The sequence below is a fragment of the Anopheles nili genome, chromosome 3 (assembly GCF_943737925.1).
Source record: "Anopheles nili chromosome 3, idAnoNiliSN_F5_01, whole genome shotgun sequence".
In the NCBI taxonomy this organism is placed as follows: domain Eukaryota; kingdom Metazoa; phylum Arthropoda; class Insecta; order Diptera; family Culicidae; genus Anopheles; species Anopheles nili.
Window position 1 is genome coordinate 49,094,562 of NC_071292.1, and position 21,626 is coordinate 49,116,187.

General features: G+C 50.4%; 3 protein-coding genes across 3 annotated transcripts in view; 1 reads left to right on the plus strand and 2 right to left on the minus strand.

The window, feature by feature from the left end:
* The first annotated feature begins 1,003 nt into the window (after positions 1 to 1,003).
* On the plus strand, positions 1,004 to 10,258 carry LOC128726553 (ATP-dependent 6-phosphofructokinase). The gene is made up of 7 exons (XM_053820368.1): positions 1,004 to 1,073; positions 1,691 to 1,901; positions 3,319 to 3,815; positions 6,040 to 6,148; positions 7,420 to 7,608; positions 7,686 to 8,971; positions 9,045 to 10,258. The coding sequence occupies exons 2-7, from the start codon at positions 1,755 to 1,757 to the stop codon at positions 9,184 to 9,186; spliced, it is 2,370 nt and encodes a 789-aa protein (XP_053676343.1). The 5' UTR covers positions 1,004 to 1,073; positions 1,691 to 1,754; the 3' UTR covers positions 9,187 to 10,258.
* Positions 10,161 to 10,821, minus strand: LOC128724504 (uncharacterized). The gene is made up of 2 exons (XM_053818229.1): positions 10,603 to 10,821; positions 10,161 to 10,502 (listed from the first exon to the last, which is right to left on the minus strand). The coding sequence occupies exons 1-2, from the start codon at positions 10,819 to 10,821 to the stop codon at positions 10,161 to 10,163; spliced, it is 561 nt and encodes a 186-aa protein (XP_053674204.1).
* A 3,644-nt stretch (positions 10,822 to 14,465) lies between these two features.
* LOC128724505 (uncharacterized) overlaps positions 14,466 to 21,626 on the minus strand; it is a 37,504-nt gene continuing 30,343 nt past the window's right edge. The window contains exons 7-9 of the mRNA XM_053818230.1: positions 17,713 to 21,602; positions 17,416 to 17,639; positions 14,466 to 17,335 (exon numbers count right to left, since the gene is read on the minus strand). Of these exons, the coding sequence (XP_053674205.1) occupies positions 14,466 to 17,335; positions 17,416 to 17,639; positions 17,713 to 21,602 (6,984 nt within the window). The remainder of the gene's footprint in view (positions 17,336 to 17,415; positions 17,640 to 17,712; positions 21,603 to 21,626) is intronic.

The following is a 21,626-nucleotide window of genomic DNA, read 5'->3' on the forward strand; positions in this document are numbered from 1 at the left end:
TTGGTACAAACATTTCGTCATGCCTGTTGCAAACACTCCGGATGATTCATTCGCGGGCACACGAGCTGCCCCTACATATCCCGCACGATGGTTTTCGCAATGTAACGGAAAATTGCGCTTCGCTGAAGGGCACGCATTCGCGCATCTAAAGAACGTGTTTTAATGTTGGCCCGCTGCCCGTGTTGATCTTACTTCTACAACTGAATGTTGACAAAATACACAAATGCAACAACTAGTTTGGAAGCAGAAATGGCGGTATAGACAAAACTCATCATGTTTTCTCTAAAATTTTCTTGAATTGACATTTTTACTCGTGTGTAAAGTAATAATCGCTCTAAAACGAGGGCATATTGGGCCAAAAAATCGCACCAATTAAATCTGTTGATGGAGTCTCTTAATTCATTTGCTTGCGCCCGTGTATGAGATCATCGATATTACGCGAGATTTATGTTTCCCTACGTCCGTGGTGTAAAGATTTCGTCATACTTTCGCAAGCACGAGAGCGATCTACACATCCAGCATGATGATTTTCGCAACGCAACGGAAAATTGCACGTGACGAATAGCACGTATTCGCGCATGCAAAAAAACTGGTTTAATGATGATGCAACGCTCCTGTTCAAATTACTTCCAAAATATACCACCAACAAATGACGAGCATAGATTACAACAGAGAAAATAGTAGAAGCAAAACGGCAAAAATTCATTGATGTACCAAAACGAAAGCTCACCACGTGCTTTTGCACCCTCGAATTTTCCTACACCACAACAGCATTCAAACAGACCACAGCCTCATTGGCAGGCCGCAGTCTAGTCACCATCAGCTCGGGGCGTCAAACGTCAAAAGGCCCGTCAGTTTGACAGTGCTTGCTCCGCGGTCATAAAGTCACCTTGAAATGGCCTTGAATCAGCCGCTTCAGTGTGTTCGCTCCGCTCTCGGTCGCTATAATTAACATCAAAAAACCGATCCGTTCAGTTGCGTTTTCACCGTCAAACCGGACCAATCGCGACCGATCCACGGCTCGGTGGGTCCCATCCAACGCACCAGCACGCTTAATTTCGCGAAACCAAACGGTGAGTTGTTGGTGGGTGTGTGCAAACGGAAGGCTCAGTTCCAGCGCCCCTCAGCAGGACTCTTTCGCCTCCTCCGCGCGCTGGGGGCTAAGTCCACCAAGGTGGCGGCAAGGATTAAGTGCAACCCGGCGAAAAGTGAATGCAATCTAGCAAAAAAAAAAAGAGTGCGATTGTTTAACCGCCGATCGTCACAGACCCGGCTTCGTCGGGAAAATAGCAAAAAAAAAAAAGAAGAAAGGATGTGCGCGTCCCAGTGCATGATATAATCGTACGATATATCCGGGCCATAATAATACCACGGGCCGCCATTGGCGAAAAAAACAAATTCGGGAAGCAAACCCCAAGCAGTTGCATTTCCCACTCGTTCGGCATTGGATTGTGCAATCGCGTGGGAGGAGGTTGCTTTTTCCCGTAAACAACATTTCCGTGGAAATTGCAGCGCGTGTGTGCAAAGACGTGTACAAGAGTGTGCGTGTGTGTGTGTGCGTTCAAGTGAATATCCTTCCCTTCATTAAAGGAAAGTTTTCTCTCTTTCTTCCACCCCCAATTTCGGGTTTTGGGTTTTTGTGCTGCAACCACCACCCCCCCCCCCATCCTCCCCCTTCCTCGGGTTGTAGGAGGATTGCAGCAGCATAATCCCACCCCCTCAACAACAGGAGAAAGAAACCACCCGGTACAACCATGTCAGGCCAGCAAGTGCAACGGTTTATTCAGTTCGGTGCCCATAAGGGCAAGGGCATCGCCGTTTTCACCAGCGGTGGAGATTCGCAGGGCATGAATGCCGCCGTCCGTGCCGTCGTGCGGATGGGAATCTACGTCGGATGCAAGGTAAGTGCGAGAGAAGGCGACGTGTGGGGGTGGTCAATATCCTTGCGCCGTGATCGCGTGATTGCTAATGAAGCCCTTGTGCGTATTTTGATTTTGTGCTCCGCGAGTTTGTCTAAAAATATTGCCCACCCTCTGCGAGTGAATTGTGATTGAACATTTCAAGATTACCGGCTTGCTCGGGGAAGGGGCGTGTTGTTCAGGAATGTGACCATCTCCGCAAGGATACGATTCGGTTTCACGCACCGGTATCCTACGGAAACGCTACCTAAAAATACCACCGTTGTAGGATGTCGCTTCCGAAAGGCCAAGGTTGTGCCTTCTCGCCATTGATCATGCATTAGGCGTCTTAACAGGGTGCTCAAGCGTTATCACTATTTTAAATCGCCACCACCTTGTAAGTTGTGTTGCCGTTATGCCTACACTGTGCGCGTTTGTACGCTGCACGAGCCGTTGGGGGTGGCTTTATTTACTTTTTCTGCCGTTTGGCCCTTCGGTGGCGATAAGGAAGCGACGGCGGTAGACGAGAGGTTATGAAAGTGCATTTTATTGCACATTTTATGGTTCGAATATTTTCACTTTCAATCGATGGTTTCATTCGGTTGCGGGGATGATTTGCGGCTGTTTGTTCTACTGGCATGTTAAGGTGGTTTTCAGCCAAGCCCCCAAAAAAGGACAAAAGGAAAAATGAGGCCACTTTCATTACAACAGCGAACAACCTAAATACATCCAAACTCCGTGTATGCAAAGTCAATGAAACGTAATCTAGTTGGCCGTGCGAGTGATTGAATTGATTTACATCACACTTCTCATCCCAAGTGGGCGGTGTATTGCGGCTTTCCGTTCTCCCCTAAATGACCTTCAGACGGACGGGCCGGGTGTAATATTTTCGTCGGGATGTTTCGTTTCATTTCCGCGCGATTTTAGTCCCCAAATAGTGTGAAACAGGTTTTCCCCTTTTTGTCATCGTTTCACCCTCACGCTAATTGCTTGCGTGTTTCTTCGCTCCACTGCAAAAATGCAAGCGAGGTCACGCGGAAGGTCAACCACCGACAATTTGAAGCAATTGTGGAACAATCGGTGCATTTACCACCAATTCTTGATCGCATAACGGGTCTTCCAAAGAGGCTGCACCGCTAAGGGGGGAGGGTTATAAATAGCACCGAAAAGCGTATGAAATGGAGACGCCAGGTGGTTCACATGTGCAGCAGCGTATTCTCACGCCTCTGTCAAACAGGCAGTCAAACAAATATGGATTTTTCCGTTAATTTGACACTCTTTAACACCTATATCAGCTGATAAGGGATGAAGGCAGCTTTGACTAATAAATGTCAGGAATTTGTAAATTTAAAACCCAATTCAATTCGAAAAAAACAATCCCAAAACGATATCGATTCATAACCTCTCTTTTTCCCAACAGGTATACTTCATCCGCGAAGGCTACCAGGGCATGGTGGACGGTGGCGAGCACATCGTCGAAGCCAACTGGTCCTCGGTGTCGAGTATTATCCACCGCGGTGGCACCGTAATCGGTTCGGCCCGCTGCAAGGACTTCCGCGAGCGTGCGGGCCGGCTGCAGGCCGCCCATAATCTGATCACCCGCGGTATCACCAATCTGGTCGTGATCGGTGGCGATGGGTCGCTTACCGGCGCGAATCTGTTCCGGCAGGAGTGGGGCAGCCTGCTGGACGAGCTGCTGGCCAGCAACAGGATCACGCAGGATCAGCGCATCAAGTACAAGAGCCTGCACATCGCCGGCATGGTCGGATCGATCGATAACGACTTTTGCGGGACGGATATGACGATTGGTACGGATTCGGCGCTGCATCGCATCATCGAAGCGATCGATGCGATCGTCAGCACGGCCTACTCCCATCAGCGTACCTTCATCATGGAGGTTATGGGGCGCCATTGTGGGTAAGTTGGAAGGGATGAGCCGGGGAAACAACAACAAAAAACAACCCCTTAAAAAGTGCACCATCTAGTGGCCAAATCTGGGAGGAATAAGGCAAAATCCTCCACGCAACCGACTTCCGGCGGATGCTGAAAGTGAAGAGATTTTAATTCTCTAACTCACGGTCTCTCTCTCTCTCTCTTTCGCTGCCACAAACTTGCTCTGTAAAACTCCCCCTAAAATAGGTACTTGGCGGTCGTTGCCGGCATCATTTCCGAGGCCGACTACGTGTTCATTCCCGAGTCTCCACCACCACGCGATTGGGAGACCAAAATCTGCGACAAACTCGAGCAGGCAAGCAGCAGGGGTGTTTTTACTCTATTCTTCTTTCAGCCATCTCCCCCTTTTGTGGGCGAAGTTTCCGCTCAGCTCACTCGGGAAACTTCGTTCTACTGCACAACCACCGCCTTCCATTTTAGCGCATTTTTGGGGCGGGTTATGCGAAAGGTTTTAATCCATTTGAGAAGAAGAACGAACCCGCAAGAAGCCCGAGCTCTTGTTGCGGGATTTTGTTCTGTTTTCTGTGTATTATTAATAGCCTCTTCCAGTTAGCTTCATTCTTCCCTTACGGAATGAAGCGCAAAGCGTTAGCAATTGGCAAGCGAAACCGTCGCTCATCGTTCACTAATTGCATCGATTGATTTTCCGAATCCCTTCGTTTCGTGTGTTTACCCGTTTTGCGCATGAAAGTAGGAGTCCTTTTTCTTAACGTTCCTTTATGCAGGACTCTCGCCCAGTGGTTAATTGCAGCTAGTAGAGTTCCTTCTGGTTCGTCCTAACTGAATCGTTGTCTTTCCCTCGTTTTCTGTCTCTCTTTTTCACACTCGTCCCTTCGCGTTGAAGTACTTTTTCTTCTTGATTTGCCCGCACCGCAAGAAAAGGCGGCGTTTCTGAAGTTGTTGGAAAGCAAACAAAATTAAACACACCCCACCATTAGTCGGTTGATCGTCTAAACGCATCGCTCATCATCTGAAGCGCACCCCTCGTAGATTCGTTCGGTGGCTAATATCTCAATCTGGTACAGCATCGTTCATATTCGTGCCTGCGTGCATTAGCTCAACACCTCCAGACTGACCCTAACAACACTTCCCTGGGGGAAAAAAAACATCAATATGGCCACCCCACATCTCAAGTTGCAACGTTCCATTCCGAGTTCTTGCTCTCGCATTCATTTCATTCGTTTTCCCACAGCTATCTGGCGGTCGTGGCCGGCCTGTGCGTTGAGGCCGATTACATTTTCATTCCCGAAGACCCACCGAAACCCGATTGGCCGGAACGTCTCTGCAATAAATTGACACAGGCAAGCGAAATGGGAGAATGGAAAATTATGAAAAACCCAAAAAAATATCTCACACCACCGGAAAGGGACTCATGCATCCGGCTCGATTTGGTTTCGTGCTAGAATAGAGGATCACCAGAAGCATTCCCGACTGTGACGGCTTTCGTTTACGCTCATTCACGATCATCACGATCATGTCACGCACGTTGACGAAAAGCTCATGCTTGCAAGGACCTAACAGCTTAACGGGGTTTTCTAGCATGAGCTTTCGTTGACCTCATTAACGCCTGTATACGATCATGCTTGTTTGTGTTTTTTTTTTCTGTGAATGTGTTACTAAAAACATTATCCACTTCATTCCATCGCGAGTGTGAGAAAAAATTCAAAATTTTTGCCACATCTGGAGCGTTCATTAATAGGTTAGAAATTCCAAAATTACCACCAAACACTCAGGATAATTGGCATACTTTTATTGGTCCGTAACACGCCATACAGCACCATATTGGCCATCTAAATGTGCATCTTACGATGGTACGACGCGAAATGAAACAACAAAAAAAAAATACCGGCTCGACGAACCATCGGCAACAAATACAAGAAGAAAAAGGCGATCCCCCAAAACCGTTTTCCATGGACCAGCGTGTGTGTGTATATATATCCCTTGTCGTGTGTTGTTCCTAACAACAATCGAATGTTCGTTTGCCGAAAGGATTCCCGTATGATAATATATATCTGTCTTTTTTTTCATTACTTCTTCGTAATGCCATAAAAGAAAGGTCCTCAAACCTATACTATCTATGCTGCTTTCGTTAACTGTTGTTTGCCTGTATCTCCGTCCATATCCAGCACTGCAAACGTTTCATCATCTTGATCATCTATCTACCCATCTTATTATTATGTGTTTGTAGTTACCTTGCCATAATGGCTGCTTTAGCTAGCGAGGCGGACTTTGTGTTCATACCGGAAGATCCCGTAGTGCATAATTGGCCAGAAAAGTTGTGTAAGAAGATCCTGCAGGTATGAGACCCTCCCCTCTGCCCACACTGCTACCCATATCCACCATAAGAATCGCCTTCTTCCCCTTCGATGAAGACTAATACGAGTAGATACGAAAAGCGAGCGGACAATTTTTCGAAATCGCAGGATTTTCGTATCGCCACAAGAATCCCACCCTCGTACCCGGAAAATCCCGCTTTTTTGAATATTTAAAACGAGCTAAAAGAGCGTAGAAACAATCTCTTGTACACCAAATATATACAGTCACTACAATTTCTCACCACAAATCGTATTTCCCGACCGTTTCCGCTTTTTTGATTTAATTTTCTTGTTTATTCAGTTGACGTTAATTCGCTTCTCCCCACCAGATGTAACCTGAAAGCGGGAGATCCCAAATAAAAGGCTAGAAATATATTATAATTATTGATTTCATGCTTTCCCTGTGTTGCAATATGGTGTGTGACCTTCACGGCTTGTCAGGAGGATCAATAAATTGCCGGTTGAGTTGGAGAGAAGATTAAAAAAAACAGCTCAAACGATGTCAAAAGATTAATTCAATCCTATAGCTTATTAACGCACCCGCTGGAATCTTTCTCAGAAAACATGCGAGGATCGAAGAGTCCTTTCTCTAAAGCGAACGAAGATGTATAGATCGATATCAACGATCATGCAAAATGGATTCTGGTAGTTTCATATAGAACCCGCATTCATGCACCATGAATCACTTATCCGCCATCACTATCGTCCTTTTAAATGAATTGTTATCAGTTGCGCAGTAGATGTAACCTTTTGATGTCGTTCATTATCCTTTCGTTGATCTGCATGATTGCACTTGTTACTGCTATTCTGTTGATCGTTATACTGTTTATGCTTTTGCAACCAGCTTGCCGCCGCTTTTGCTTGCTTTTTTTTTGAGGTGCAAACATTTCGTTCACCAAAACGTTGAGTTCCGTGAAGCACGTTTAAAGCGTTCTTCAAACACCTTCAAAATGCAGCATCGCTTCTAGAGCTAGCAACCAGCTTTCGTTCGATTTGCTTCATTTCAAGTGTAGCTTACAACCTTTCGGCGTCTTTCGTCGATGGCCACCACAACACCCCGCAATGGAATGAATCCATTTCCTTGGGGTGGGCCATTTTCCGTTTGTGTTTCCCGCTCTTTACTAACCTCATCCTCAGTTCACTTCATCCTCTCTCACCATCACCTCACCGCGCGATTATTCTTCATCATCCTCACCCAATCCAACGATTCGCAAACATTCGTTTAACGCATCGATTACCCAACACCTCCACAGGAGCGTTCTGCTGGGCAGCGCCTGAACATCATCATCGTCTCGGAGGGTGCGATCGATCGCGATGGCAACCCAATTACGGCGGAAAAAGTGAAGCAAGTCGTCGTCGATCGACTGCAGCAGGACACGCGCATCACCGTCCTTGGCCACGTGCAGCGTGGTGGCAACCCGAGTGCATTCGATCGCGTCCTGGTGAGTAAACCCGAACGCCGCCAAACCGATGTGTCTTGTCGTTCGAGCCCTTAATGCTTCATGCATGCACTTTTTAGGGCTGCCGGATGGGTGCGGAAGCCGTCCTGGCGCTAATGGAAGCGGACGAAAAGACGGAACCGTGCGTGGTGTCGCTGGATGGCAACCAGGCGGTCCGCGTACCGCTGATGGAGTGTGTCGAGCGCACGAAATCCGTCGCCAAAGCCATGGAGGACAAAAATTGGGAGCTTGCGGTGCAGCTGCGTGGCCGCTCGTTCGCGCGTAACCTCGAAACGTACAAGATGCTAACGCGCCTGAAGCCGCCCAAGAGCGCCTTCGATGAGCAGGGACGTGGATTGGGCGGGTACACGATGGCGGTGATGCACATCGGTGCACCGGCGTGTGGCATGAACGCGGCCGTCCGTTCGTTCGTGCGGAATTGCATCTACCGCGGTGATACGGTGCTGGGCATCCACGACGGCATCGAAGGGTTGGTGTCCGGCCGGATCAAGAAGATGGAATGGTCCGACGTAACCGGTTGGGTTGGGCAAGGTGGTGCCTTCCTCGGTACCAAGCGGACGCTTCCGGAGAGCAAGTTTGCGGAGATCGCTGCCAAGCTGAAAGAGTTCGGTATCCAAGCGTTACTGATCGTGGGCGGGTTTGAGGCGTACCACGCGGCCGGTCAGATGGCGGACCAACGCAGCAAGTTCAAGGAGTTTTGCATTCCGCTCGTCGTCATCCCGTCGACGATCTCGAACAACGTGCCCGGGACGGAGTTTTCGCTGGGCGCGGACACCGGGTTGAACGAGATTACGGAGATTTGCGACCGGATCCGGCAGTCGGCGCAGGGCACGAAACGGCGCGTGTTTGTGATCGAAACGATGGGTGGGTACTGTGGGTATTTGGCCACGGTTGCTGGGCTTGCTGGTGGGTCGGATGCGGCGTACATCTTCGAGGAGAAGTTCACGATCAAGGATCTGCAGCAGGACGTGTACCATATGGCGTCGAAGATGAGCGATGGCGTGCAGCGTGGGTTGATCCTGCGGAATGAGAAGGCTTCGGAAAATTACAACACCGAGTTTATCTATCGGTTGTACTCGGAGGAGGGTAAGGGACTGTTTTCCACGCGCATGAACGTGCTGGGGCACATGCAGCAGGGTGGTTCACCGACACCCTTCGATCGGAATATGGGCACGAAGATGGCGGCCAAGTGTGTGGAGTGGTTGGTGGAGCAGCTGAAGGCCAACACCCAGCCGGATGGGTCGATTAATGCGACGGGTGCGGAATCGGCGTGTTTGTTGGGGCTTGTGCGGCGGCAGTACAAATTTACTCCGCTTAAGGAGCTCGTGGCTGAGACGAACTTTTCGTAAGTAGCCCAGGAAGTGGTCTCATTCTGCTGGTTCCTTGTTAATGTACCGCATTTTCTTCCTTTTTTGCAGGCAACGCATCCCGAAGCACCAGTGGTGGTTGAAGTTGCGACCGTTGTTGAGAATTCTCGCTAAGCACGACTCCACGTACGAGGAGGAAGGCATGTACATCACGGTTGATGAGGAGATGTCGACGGATTCACCGTGCGCCTAAGAAACCGGAACCACCAAAGGATCCACGGGATATTCCCAGCGCTGGAACAAACACACACACACATTTACCTCCACACCCAGGCGCTTCGAAGTGGCGGAACCCGAAACCGGATGTCCTTGCGTGTTTTCGGTGGGATGCGTTTTCTTTCGTAGGGGCTACGTAAGCTTTAAGCATAGTTACAAAAGCGAGAAAATAGGGGGTCCGTGCTTTTCTTTTTTGTTCTCTTTGTTCGTGTCATACAACCCCCTGACCGCTCGGGCAGGAGGATTTGATTTGATCTAGGACGTTTAATTGGATAGTATTTATCGTTTCGTTTTCCTTTGTTTTTATCGTGTGCGCGTGTTGTGTTTAGTTTTCCGGCTTTCTCATCATCATTTGCGCTAGTGAAAAGTATTATCGTAAACACTGTTTTCGGGGGACCCCGTCGTCGATGAGTCAGCAAAAGCTCAGCGGCCGATTTTTTATCAGTAAGCGTTTAACATTAAAAAGGGTGAACAATTCGATACCAAAAATAAAAAATGGGATTAGGGAAGAACGGAAAGCGAACAAAGCGGCCAGTGCACAATTGGTGCAGTGAAATGGAACAACTTTCAAGCAGTGTCATCCCTCACGGGGGGGTTTTCCCAACAAAAAAACGGGAAATTTTGTTCTCCAGGAAAAGCGCACGCTTCCGGAACAGTTCACACACGCAAACACACGTACACACTCATACATAGTGATCGTTGATATATATATATATATATATGTATATGCTAATATCACTCCGAGACGTGCATCATTGAGGCATAATAAATGAATTTATTGTTGTGAGATCTAAAGCACGTCCTTTCGGTGCTTTCGCTTCGGTGGGAAAAATTGCGCATCCGATAAATGGGACACGGGAATGTTGTGCTTTCGCTTAGAGCAACAACAACTTTACAAACTTCTTGGGTAAACAAAAAAATCAATTACACAAAATACAGACACGCGGACGATCAAACTTCCTCTCCGATCCTTTCGAGTGTTCGCAGCACCACCGGCCGGCGCCGTAGATCCTTCACGATCGGCCCAACACCTCCGGCCACTAGCTTCGGGTGTTCCTGCCCACCAAAGGACACCCGTGCACGGCTCCCACTGGCATGCTGTCCTGCTCGCGCACAGTACCAGTGCTCAACTTCTGCCGCTACCACCAACGACACGGCATCGTAAAGCTGCTGTTCGACCTGAAACGCTGCCCGGTTCGACGTTTCGATGTACCAGTGGAAGGCTCGCAGTAGTGGTCGCGTTTGCTCACAACCCCCTTTGGTCCTTAATTCCGCCACCAGTGCGGCGTTGTACTGCCATCAAGCAAGAAATTCGATCCGTTAATCACGTTTGAAACACAAGCTCGCTCTCTCTCTATCTCTCTCTCTCCTCGATCGCCGCAGGATCGCTTACCCATTTGTAGTGCTGGTACGCGTCCACACCCATACTGTGCCGTTCGGTGCGCTTCTGCTGCAGGTGACGCTGCAACTTGTACAAGCTCACCGTACAGATGCTGTCAAGCGTCACCGTCGGTTGCTTACCGGGTGCGTCCCTGTTGTAGGCCAAAAACACGACATCCACGCGCGGTATCCGTGGTGCGTCCTTACCGCTGCATTCTGCCGTCGTGGCCATGCCAGGGTGCGGGTGGTTGAACGAACGAAATGGCGCGAGGGTTTGTTAAGGATCAAAGCAACAGGATCCACAACGCGATCACTACTGACGTTTGGGGAGGAACGAACGACGATCGTTGACTGAACGGGTGCTGCTGGTCCGCTTCGGGTGATAGTGATGGTGACTCTCGAAACTAGCTCCCGCTGCATGGGACAAACGTACACACCAGAAACCCAATTAGCTGATAATGACGCGCGTGACATGAGCGATCACGTTCGGATGTGTCAGTGGGCGGAACAGAAAGACAGCGAGACTGAGAGAGAGAGAAAAACGGTGGCATCTAATCACCGAAAAGCAAATATGGCACAGCATCCTGGACCCACGGATGACACTCGTGACAATCACGATCGGTGATCGCTGTGTTAAACCCCTCGTTGCTATCCAGCGTACACTCCGTCTCTCTCTCTCTCTCACGTGATAAGCCACCCCACACAAGCGTGCGATTGTTGAGGCGGAGACATTTTTCGGACGTAACACACGTAAGGCTGAATGATGCTCGGTTATTGCTACCACGCGCAACTGGCGGGTTGGCTGCGCTCTCTCTCTTCTCTTCTGAAGTGAAACAAAGTGCGTTCTGTACTCTTTTTTTTCTTCTTATTATTCGCGTCTTCGCGCGTCAGCGAGTGTGGGGGAGGGGGGAGTTTGTATATCTTTTAAATCCACTTACAAGCTACGGACTTAGCTGATAGGATGTTTTTATCATTTTTTTTGTGTTTAGCTAGGCTCGGCGGATTCTGCACCCACCGGCACCAATTTGTGTTGTATTACATCGTCGTTTTTTTTACACATCTTCACTACACGCATATGCGTGGATACGCATATTAGGTTTTGGTCATAAATATACGACAGTGTATACGGCCACATAGCTTTATATATATATAGATCATTATATATCATTATATGTATGTATATGTTTTTGTTGTTGGCTTTTGCATAGGCTCTGCCGCATTAGAATCATGCTTCGCTTCATTTAGCTTTTTCTCCTTTTTCTTCATATCTCAGATTGTTCAACGTACACACACGGCGGGGATAAAAAACTGGTTTTTAGTTTTTGTTTTATGTGACATTCTTCTTACTTTTTTTCTTCTTCTTCTCCTTCTTCATTACAATACATCCATCCCCACATCTAGCGGCTTTCCCGCGCCAAAAAGGGTGGGGGGAGTTTTGCATCGTTTTGGAGGACTTGCGAGGGTGGAAAACATGATAAAAAAGGGGGGAAGATTTTGTAAGCGTTTTAGATTTGCACTGTGTAAAAAATCGTGTGTGGGGGTTCTTTGACGGCAGATCCTGTTCGAGAATCCTGCCCTCCTAGTTAGTTCACCGTAAAAATTACGCGATTCTCGTCGTTCGCGTTCTTTAAGCCTGCTTCCGTACATCGAGCTTAGTAGTAGCGTGATTTTCGCTCCCGTTGGTATGGACCATGTGTGTGTGTGTGTAAAATTCCATCTGGTAGAACCTTATGCTTATCATCTACTTGCTCTCTCTCTCTATACTATATATCATTTTGTTCCTTTCATTTCCAGTTGTTTTTGACACATTAGATTTACGTGTACCGGGTTTTTTGCTTGTTTATATGTTTGTTTGTTTACTCGTTTGTTTCTTTTTTTTTTAATTTACTTCGACCGTTTAGTGTTTCATATATATATATATATATTCTGTTCGCTTATCGTTTAATATGTGCATCGGTTGATATATTACGTTTAGCGGTCAATAATATGGCGCGTAATGTGTGTGTTTGTTTCTGGGATTTCCTATAAAGGCATCCTTTCACAGGATAAAAGAAACATCAACAAAAAAACATCCGCATCTCGCAGGGGATGCGATCATAACATTTGGTCCCCCAACTTTACGATGTTCGGGGGTAGGCGGGAAGGTCAGGAAGAACTGATACATAACAACAATTGGCACACGGAGAGGTGTGGAGACGAGTACAGCAGCATCGAAAAAGCTTCAAAAGCCAACCCACCCCCCGTCCAAGAACAAAAGCATGGCCTGCTTTGCCATCCTTTTTTTTGCACCAGGTGCATGGAAGACGAGAACGAAAATGACATTAGCAAAATAAAACAAATAAAAAAAAGCGAACAATAATCAACTTCCCATTTTACTCCACCCCACAGCTCCTTTCGTGGGAGGCAGCAAGTGCATGGGAAGGAGAACGAAAAAGAAGGACCTTAGGGAAAAGTAAAAAATAAAAAACATCAATAAAAAATCGCAAAATGCATCATCCTTTCAGCACATGTGTGTGTATGTGTGTGAATGTATGAGTGTGTTTCATACAAAGATCTGATATGCAAACGAGCCGTGTCCACTAGGTGGACCCACCTGTTGTTGGGTTGTGATTTTTCCTCGCCACAAAACCAGAGGGGCGAAATCTTACTGTTTGTTAATTTTTTTTTTGTGTGTGGGATTTTTTTACACCACACCCCTGCACCAGGGTGCGGAGGAAAAAGGGATCTACAAAAATACAGCACACGTCCGGTTCGGCCCCATTTGGTTCTTTAAACTCTGGTAAAAAATCGAAAAAAATGCCCCCCCCCCCCTCGCTCCAGATCGAGAAAGAGAGAGAGATAGAGTGATAAAAAGGAGAAAGATACCGATCGGAGGCAGGGAAAGAGAAAAAGAGAGTGACGAAAACACGGTAAGTGTCCAGTATAAAAATAGACGTACGCAAATACGCGCGCGTACAATATGAATGTAGATATAGATGTATGCGTGAAGAGTTGCATCATAGTGCAATGGCGTATGTGTGTACACACCTAGTTGTATAAATGTTTAGCTTGCATTCCAAAAAACAGTATTCACACCCTCCTGTTGCGTTTTTTTATGCCCTTCTTTTACCACCCACTAAAGTAATGATCTCTCTCTCGCTCTCTCTATAGATAGTCATCTGGAAAATATGTTGGTCTTTCAGATAGGTCTCCAGCCTGCTGTGCTCCAGCCAACACACCGGGCAAGGATCATGCACCGGCAGCTACAGATAGATCCCTTTTATCCCACTACTGTAAGGACCTTTTCCCATTTTTTTTTGTTCATTCACTACTGTGCAGGTTTATAAACGATATGCTTCTCTTCGGTGTTCCGGTAGGTGGCTTCCCATCACCATTCTAACTCCGCTGGCTCTTGCGTTTACAAACGCCGCTTTTTTGCTTGACAGCGTCGCTACAATGCTACAGATATTTCCCGCACACATTATTCTTCATGGCTTCAATTCTCAATACTCAAACTCATCAACCCGCTCAGTATGTGTGTGTGTGTGTTAAACAGTGAAACGGAACAGCTCACAAAAAAACGTCGGTCTCTTGGGCGTACGTACTTATAAAGGTATATCTTTCTATCACACCGGTTTAGTTTTTTGTTTGAACTGGTCTTTTCGCTTGGTTGTGCATATCCATCATCTGGCTGGCGCTATTCGACACCAATTGGCTTGATCAAATCAAACAACCCGCGCTCAATATTACCACCATTACACGATCGCACAATTGGCACAGTATGCTCACACGCTTAACATAACCTTAAAACTGTCGTCCCTCCCCAAATGAGAGACCCTTAACGCTAGGAGTAGTAGTAGTAGTTGTTTCCGGTACTCACCTCACCGCCCCCGGACGCTAACTGTTGCTGCTGGCGGCTCCTTCCACCGTTACAACGGATCGCCCGCCAGAGGGCGCTGCTACGGAAGGATGCGGAAACAGCGCCCCCTCCAGTTCGGCCGTGTACCGTGCCCGCTTGGAGTCGTCCTCAGTAGTGGCCACATCGTCCGACTTCCGCTTCACGTTGTTGTTGATGTTACGCTGTTCCTCGTCAGCGGTCACATTTCCGTTCACCACCACCGGCGATGGTTCCTCCTCATTATCCTCGCAGCTATCCGTCTCATTGCCACTGATGCCACCGGTCACACCGGTACTGCTGCTACTGCTACTGCTGCTGCTACTACTACCACCACCACCACCACCAGGAGCACCAGCTGGCAACACCTTAGCCGGATCTTTCACATTCAACCGGGTCGCAAGCCGCTTCAAACTCGACAGCGAATTCTCACAATCCGACGTGTCGATCTCCGTCAGATTCGTTCCCGATCGCTCGATCTCCGTGTACGTCCCAAACGGTAGCTTCCCGAGACACTCCAGCTTCAGCACGTGCATCTTCGAGCGCAAGTGTTTCGCCAAGTGGCCATGTATCCGAAAACCAACCTCACAATCGCGGCAATAAAACGGCCGCGGGTTGCTATCCGTCGCCACACCGAACGTCGTCGTCATCGAGACCTTGTTCCGGTGCGTGGCCGATCGTTCGTGCTTGAGGTAAAGCCCCTGCGATCGGAAGCTGGTGCCACACGGTTCACACCGGTACTTCCGCTCCATGTAGTGGATGTTCATGTGGATGCTGAGCTGCGAAAGCTTGTGGAACTTTTTGTTGCAAATGTCACAAACCGGCCTGCCACCGTCTTCCTGGTGCATCGGTGTAAACGCGGATGGAGGCGTTCCGAGGAATTCGCCGGTGGTGCCACGAACCGGTGCGCTCTTGAAACCCTCCTCACCGACCACGACGACTTTACGGGCTGGAGGGCCAATGCCACCGCTAGCTGGACCCTCGGTTCCACTTGGTTGCGATGGGGGGACTGTTCCGGATGTACCTACCGGTTGTCCCGACTGCGGTCCTTGCTGTTGCTGTGGAGTGGCCATTGATTGCACTTGCCCAGAACCGACCGTTTGAGGCACTTCCGGGGCGCTAATGGCAACAGTTTCAACATCAGAAGACATAGCACCACCACCAATCGCACTCTCACTCTCGGTTCGCTTCCGTAACGACCCACCACCGATGTTGGTCACCGATTGGGCCAGCTTCAGGTACTCGGAGGCCAGCGTTTTTGCGCTTTCCGGTACCGCCGGAGGTGCGCTCACTTTCCCGCTGGACGCATTTGTACTATTACATCGAGGCCGGGTAGTGGCTGTGATCGGTTCCGAACCCACACCCGGTGCCGGTTGAACCCGGGACACATCCAGCTTTAATGAGCCGGCAGCAATCTCAGCCAACGTGTCCATCCGTGAGGCATTTTCGGGCACCAGTGGTCCTTCGTTGCAGAGAATTCCCGTCGGAAGATCACCTTGCGGTGGCTTAGGAACCACGCTCTCCTCCACAAGCTTGCCCTTTTCCAGCTCAACCACCGAAGCGCTTTTCGCCTCAACCTCCATCGTTAGTGGCAACGATCGGGGACGATCGTTTTTGCCACTAAAGATCCGATACACCCGCTCGGGGGCTGTGGCGGGAACAACGGCGGCCGTTGCCATAATGATGGGAGGTATCGTTGTCTGTGGCATGGCACCAACAGCAACCGGAGGTAAAGAAGGTGTCGTTTTGGTCCCCGCAATCGGAACCACAACCTGCGGCACACCACCGCGCGGTTCTTCATGCACCGGAAGCACCGAATCATGAACACCACCGGTTAGCTGACCCTGCAGAAGGTGACTGTCCCGTATTACAAGCCCCCCGGTTGTCGGTTTCATCTGACTCTGCTTGATACGGGTGTCCTGCAAAGCGCGCTCTTTGAGGTACTCGTGGAAGTACGCATTCTCATCAACTCCAGCCCCACCGGGTGTTGCACCTACGATCGGCTCGAACGGACCCATCATCATCGGAATCTTGTCCGTATTAGACACCAGCGTCGTTAGCAGATTTGCCGTCCCGCTGATTGGCGTCAGCACATCCGACACACGAATGATGACCTGCTGCTGGAGGTGTTGCGGTTGCTGCTGCTGTTGCTGCTGATCCTGCTGCAACTGCACACCATGATGACGATCTTCGTACACCAACAACTGCTGATGATGGGGCACTCGCTCGAGCTCATACCTCGGTTGTCCCGTGGAATGATGCAACCCGGTCAAAGGATGCTGCGATTGTGCCGGCGTTACCATAGCAAGCGGTTGTTGCGGTGAACGATCATACTGTGGCTGAGCAGCCACATTAGCAGCTTGCATGCGAGGTTTCTTGGTCAAATCGATCGGTCGAACCGTTTCGTCCTCATCATCCGCATCTCCCGCCTGAGCTGCAGCTTCATCGCTAGCCGTCGGATAAGACCGTTCACCGGCGTCACGCCTGCGTTTGCCCACGTTCGGATCCGAGTAGTACTGCTCGTGCTTTAGCAGGTTAAACTCCAACTTCGAACCACCACCGTACGTTATGATCCGCCTCGGTGGTTCCGTCTCCGTGGGAGGTGTTTGCGAGCGTGGCGGTTTCGGTGAACCATCGGTGTACTTTAGAGGCTGCTGCCCTTGGTGGTGGTGCTGTTCCTGATCCGCCACCAGGTAGGAGTTGATACGCTGCGATATGTATGCGGCGGCAGCTTCCGGTACACCACCGACCAAAGGCACCGTTGTTTGCTGGCCAGTGCCTAAACTGCTGCAGGCGGAGGTTGGACGCGTCATCGAGAGCGACAGCAAGCCTTCGGCAGCTTCATGTTCTGGTAGACGGCTTTTCATGTCCTCTGTAAAACATCGTGTAATTAGTAACTGAGAAATCCTTTTTCTAAAAGCAAAGCAAATCCTTTTTCTAAATGCTCCTTACCACTATCATCCGTATCATCGCCATCGGTATCGGTCATCGAGTCGGAATCACCCGGAATCGTCGACGTTCGTTCGCTCGACACCGACTGCTGGTCACCTTCGATATCGATATCCGCTCCATCGTCGTCGACGTGCACCGGTACCGGATTCAGCCCCAACTCGGTGCACTTCTTGTAATGGCTTTTCGATTTCATATGCTTCGTTAGGTTACCTTTCGTCTTGAAGCTGCAAACGAAGCGAAAGAAACGTTAATACCTAGCGAAAAAAAAACCTCCCAAAACTCCCCCCAACAACTTACTGAAAGCTGCAGTACTGGCACGAATACGGTCGCACATCCGTATGCGTCCGGATGTGTTTCTTCAGCATCGAAGGTTTCTTGCACCGGATACCGCACTCATTGCACACGTACTTCCCGCGGCCACGACCCCGCACGTACGTGTACTCTGCGGTGCTTTCAAACCCACCGGAAAGCGCCCGTTCCGCGGAACAACTCCGTGACGGGTGTCCCGAACCGTCTCCACCATCCCCGGAAGAGTGTTTCGATTTATCACCAAACGGTGACATTGACCGTCCGGAATGCTCGTAGGGTCCAGCCGGAGCTGGTGAGGTACCAACCGGTACAGTGGCCACTACCGACGGCGGAGGATTGCTCGGTGGTTGTGAAGCCAATGCCGCCAGGACATACGCCGGTGGGCAAGGAACGTTCGACTTCACTTCCACCGGTGAAACGCGCACTTTCGCTTCCCCAATTGAGGTTAGGGTGGCTTCACTGGTGTCGCTTCCGGCATTGCCACTACTCACGATCGCCAACGGAACTGTCCGTGGTGCAGCGATGGAATAACGTCGATCCCGCTGCTGGTTGGAATCGTACAACGACAGCACGGTGATTTGCTTCAACCCGAGCGGATGTGGATCGTTTTCCGGATGCACCTGCCAGTTGCTGTACATCGAGAGTTGCTTCTGCGTTTGGAAGTAAAACGGTTGCGTACGGTTGACGGTACAGTAGAACGGTTTCGTGCTCGATTTTAACCCGATGTTGGTGTACGCGTGCCCGTTAAAGTACAGCTCCCGGCAGCTCTTCGAGGGACGCGGTGTTTCCGGCGAAATCAACGGCATCGTGTTGTTGGTCGGTGTAATACCGTGGTGCCGTTTGGGGGTAAACGTGCCAGGTTTAAGGGGCAGTGTGGTTGGGCGCAAGAACCGGTTCGGTTTGGAGGAGGAAGCGCTTCCATCCGTTGGTGCCGTTCCCGACCCACTTCCGGTTTCATTCACTGACAAAGACAACGCTGGAGGCGGAGGTGGTGGTGGAGGAGGTGGCGGTGGTTTAATCAGGATGTCCGATTTAGCGATCACCGACTCGAAGTGGAAATGGCGCACCTCTTCCGGTTTCGGTGCACTTCCGGCAGTGGTTTCCTTCTTCCGTGGGCTAATGTTGTCGGCAATGCGCGAAAAGTTAAAGCTCTTTTTCGGAGTCGGTGGTGAAGGGCTACTAAAATCGAGATACTGCTGTTTTGCCGGTGACCATATCTCCGGTCGTGAGAGGCCATTTTTCACCGGTGCCGCCGTCTTTTTCGGGTGTTCCAAGGGAAGATGCTGCTGTTCGCTAGCATGTGCTGGAGGATAAGGACTTCCTCGAGTGCTAACGGTGGCGAGCAGCGAACCGGAACCAGCCATTTGTTGCTGGTGCTGTTGCTGCTGCTGCTGCTGCTGCTGTTTGTACTGTACCTCCTTCGAATCGACACCCGCCACCCCCGTGGAACCACTTCCGGTCGTACCAGGCACAACGATCGTCAACAGCGACTGGGTGTTGCTGTTCGGTTGCAACATCTCGTGCATCGGTGCTGGACCACCGGATGAAAGCGTATTCGGTCCGGGGATGCCCTGAACGAACGGAATCAACTTGCCACCGTGCACGATCTGGGACGCTTGCCCCGGTGCCGCCGGTAACGTCAACGGATTGTACGCCGTGATCGAGTTGATTGGTGGAAAATGGAAGTGCATCGGAGCGGTTGCTACGGCCACGGGTTGTTTCGAGGAACCCACCACAGACACGCTAGGACGAGATCCTGAAGCGGAACTCGTTTCGGTCACTTCGACTAGTGTCCCACCGGAATGCATTCCAGTGCGCCGGAAGTGAAGCTCACGTTGGTGTTGCGCTTCATCGTCCTCCGGTTCCGTGGTGTTGTTGTACTGCAGATACGAACCGGAACCGGAAGCGTACTGGTGGACGCTTACCGTCGATGGTGTTGTGTTGGGTGCGTTTTTACGATCATCTTCCCGTGATCGTTCGATCAATTCCGCTTCACCTCCGCTTGTCGGTGGAACAATGGAACCGCTTACATTAGCCTCCACAGGTTCCGAGGATGCCGGTGCTGCTGAGGGAGCACCAGCAACAACACGAGCCCGCTTTAAAGCGGCATCACTTGATTCACCGACCGACGATGGTGCGGCTGTTCTTCGGGGAGATTTTCCACTCTCAACCAGCCGCGTGTTCCCTAACAACGGACCTGGTGATGGAAGCGGATTCTGCACCGTTTCGACGGCCATCGGTTTCGAACCACTGGCCACCGCTTGGGAAGCACTTCCGGAACCGCTTGCCAGCGCAGCGTCAATTCCGGTGAGGGAAATATTCTCCGGTTTCGCGGCGCGCGGTCGGGTCAGCTGGGATTTGGCCAGTTTCGACAGGGAAGAAGGCGTCCGACCGGGAGGATTCAACGAACACCGGGCCAGGTTCTTTAGGCTGCTTACGGACCTGCTCGAGCGGATGTACGAAGCAGCCGCTGCCGAGGGTGACCCAACGGGACTGATCGGAGCGCTGGAAGAGGCCGAAGGACTATTCAGTGCACTTCCGCTTCCCTGGCAGTAGCAGATCATGTGATACTTCAGCGAATCCACGTCGCGGAAGGATACGTTACACATTTTGCATGTGTACAGATTCTCCCCGTTCTCACCGTCCGGGTTTTGCACCACGCCGAAACCACGCGAGTTTAACAGCAAGTCCTTTATGATCGAACGTTCCGGATTCTGGGGGTGATTTGCCACGGTAAGCGGTGGAGTCGGTGTTGGTGTAGGCCGGTGTGGCCGTTCCGTTGAGGTACCTGGCATGGAGGCCACAGCCGTCGTCGATGGCGTCGTTACTTGGATGTGCAATGGCACGTGAGGTGGTTGTGAGGCCACGGAACTAACGGTCACAGGCGCGAAGGACAAACAGCCAGCGATCGTTTGCGAAACGGTCGTCACCACGGTGGCGGTTGTGCTTACAACGACCACCGGAGATTGCTCCCGTGTGCGCTTCCGGTACGGTGGCAACGGGTGTTGCTGCTGCTGTTGGTACGCCTCGGGGACCTCTTCCGGTACGGAACTAATCGTAGGAACTGTCACCAGCAAGGACGATGGCATGGCGGCGGCTGGGGTTGACGGTGCTGCCGCCAAAATCGATGGCCTTACCACACCCGGCACGACGGATTGCGTCGTGCTTGCTTTGGTAAGGTTCAACGGTTGATAAGCATTCGCACCGTCACCCGTGGAGGAACTGTTAGTGAGTGCGCTTTCTGGGCCATTTAGCAGCTGATTTTGTGACTGCTGTTGTTGCGGTTGCTGCTGCTGCTGCTGCGGCTGCTGAGTTCCGATCACCGGAGGAATGACCCCGAACGCGACCATCTGACCGGGTGTTTGCAGCAACGGTTGCTGCTGTACGACAATCATCGTTTTTGGTGTCACCACGGGTTTGCTGGTCAAATTTATCACATTTTGCTGAGCCTGCTGATGCATGTAGCTGATGTAATGTTGTTGCTGTTGGTGCTGCTGCTGCTGCTGTTGTTGCTGCAGTTGCTGCAGTTGCAGCTCGTGCATTTCTTCAACTTGACGTTTTTGTAACAACGCACTCGCCAATCGTGAGGACGCACTTTCTTGGGTTATAACCGGTTGTTGCGGTTGCTGCTGCTGTTGCTGGATTGGTACGCAAACGTTTCCAACGATGGGACCATTCTGCCCCGCCGTTGCACTAACCACGTTCGGCACGGACGTTATGCCCGCCGTGGACGTACCACTGACCGAAATGCCCCGGCTGATACCAGTGATTTTGTGGTACTTCTTCTGTAGCGGAGCCTCAACCACCTCGACGATGGCTTCGTTTTGCGAGATAAGCTTGGAAATGTGCTGCTCGAGTGACTCCACGTTTTGGCCGTTCTAAAACAGAAAACACACACCACC

Bases quoted from the DNA above. Each gene is read 5' to 3' on its own strand.
- LOC128726553 (XM_053820368.1), top strand. From the start codon at position 1,755: ATGTCAGGCCAGCAAGTGCAACGGTTTATTCAGTTCGGTGCCCATAAG. The intron at 7,609-7,685 runs GTGAGTAAACCC...TGCACTTTTTAG, and splicing joins GTGCATTCGATCGCGTCCTG to GGCTGCCGGATGGGTGCGGA. The intron at 8,972-9,044 runs GTAAGTAGCCCA...CCTTTTTTGCAG, and splicing joins GTGGCTGAGACGAACTTTTC to GCAACGCATCCCGAAGCACC.
- LOC128724504 (XM_053818229.1), bottom strand. From the start codon at position 10,821: ATGGCCACGACGGCAGAATGCAGCGGTAAGGACGCACCACGGATACCG. The intron at 10,503-10,602 runs GTAAGCGATCCT...GCTTGATGGCAG, and splicing joins CGTACCAGCACTACAAATGG to TACAACGCCGCACTGGTGGC.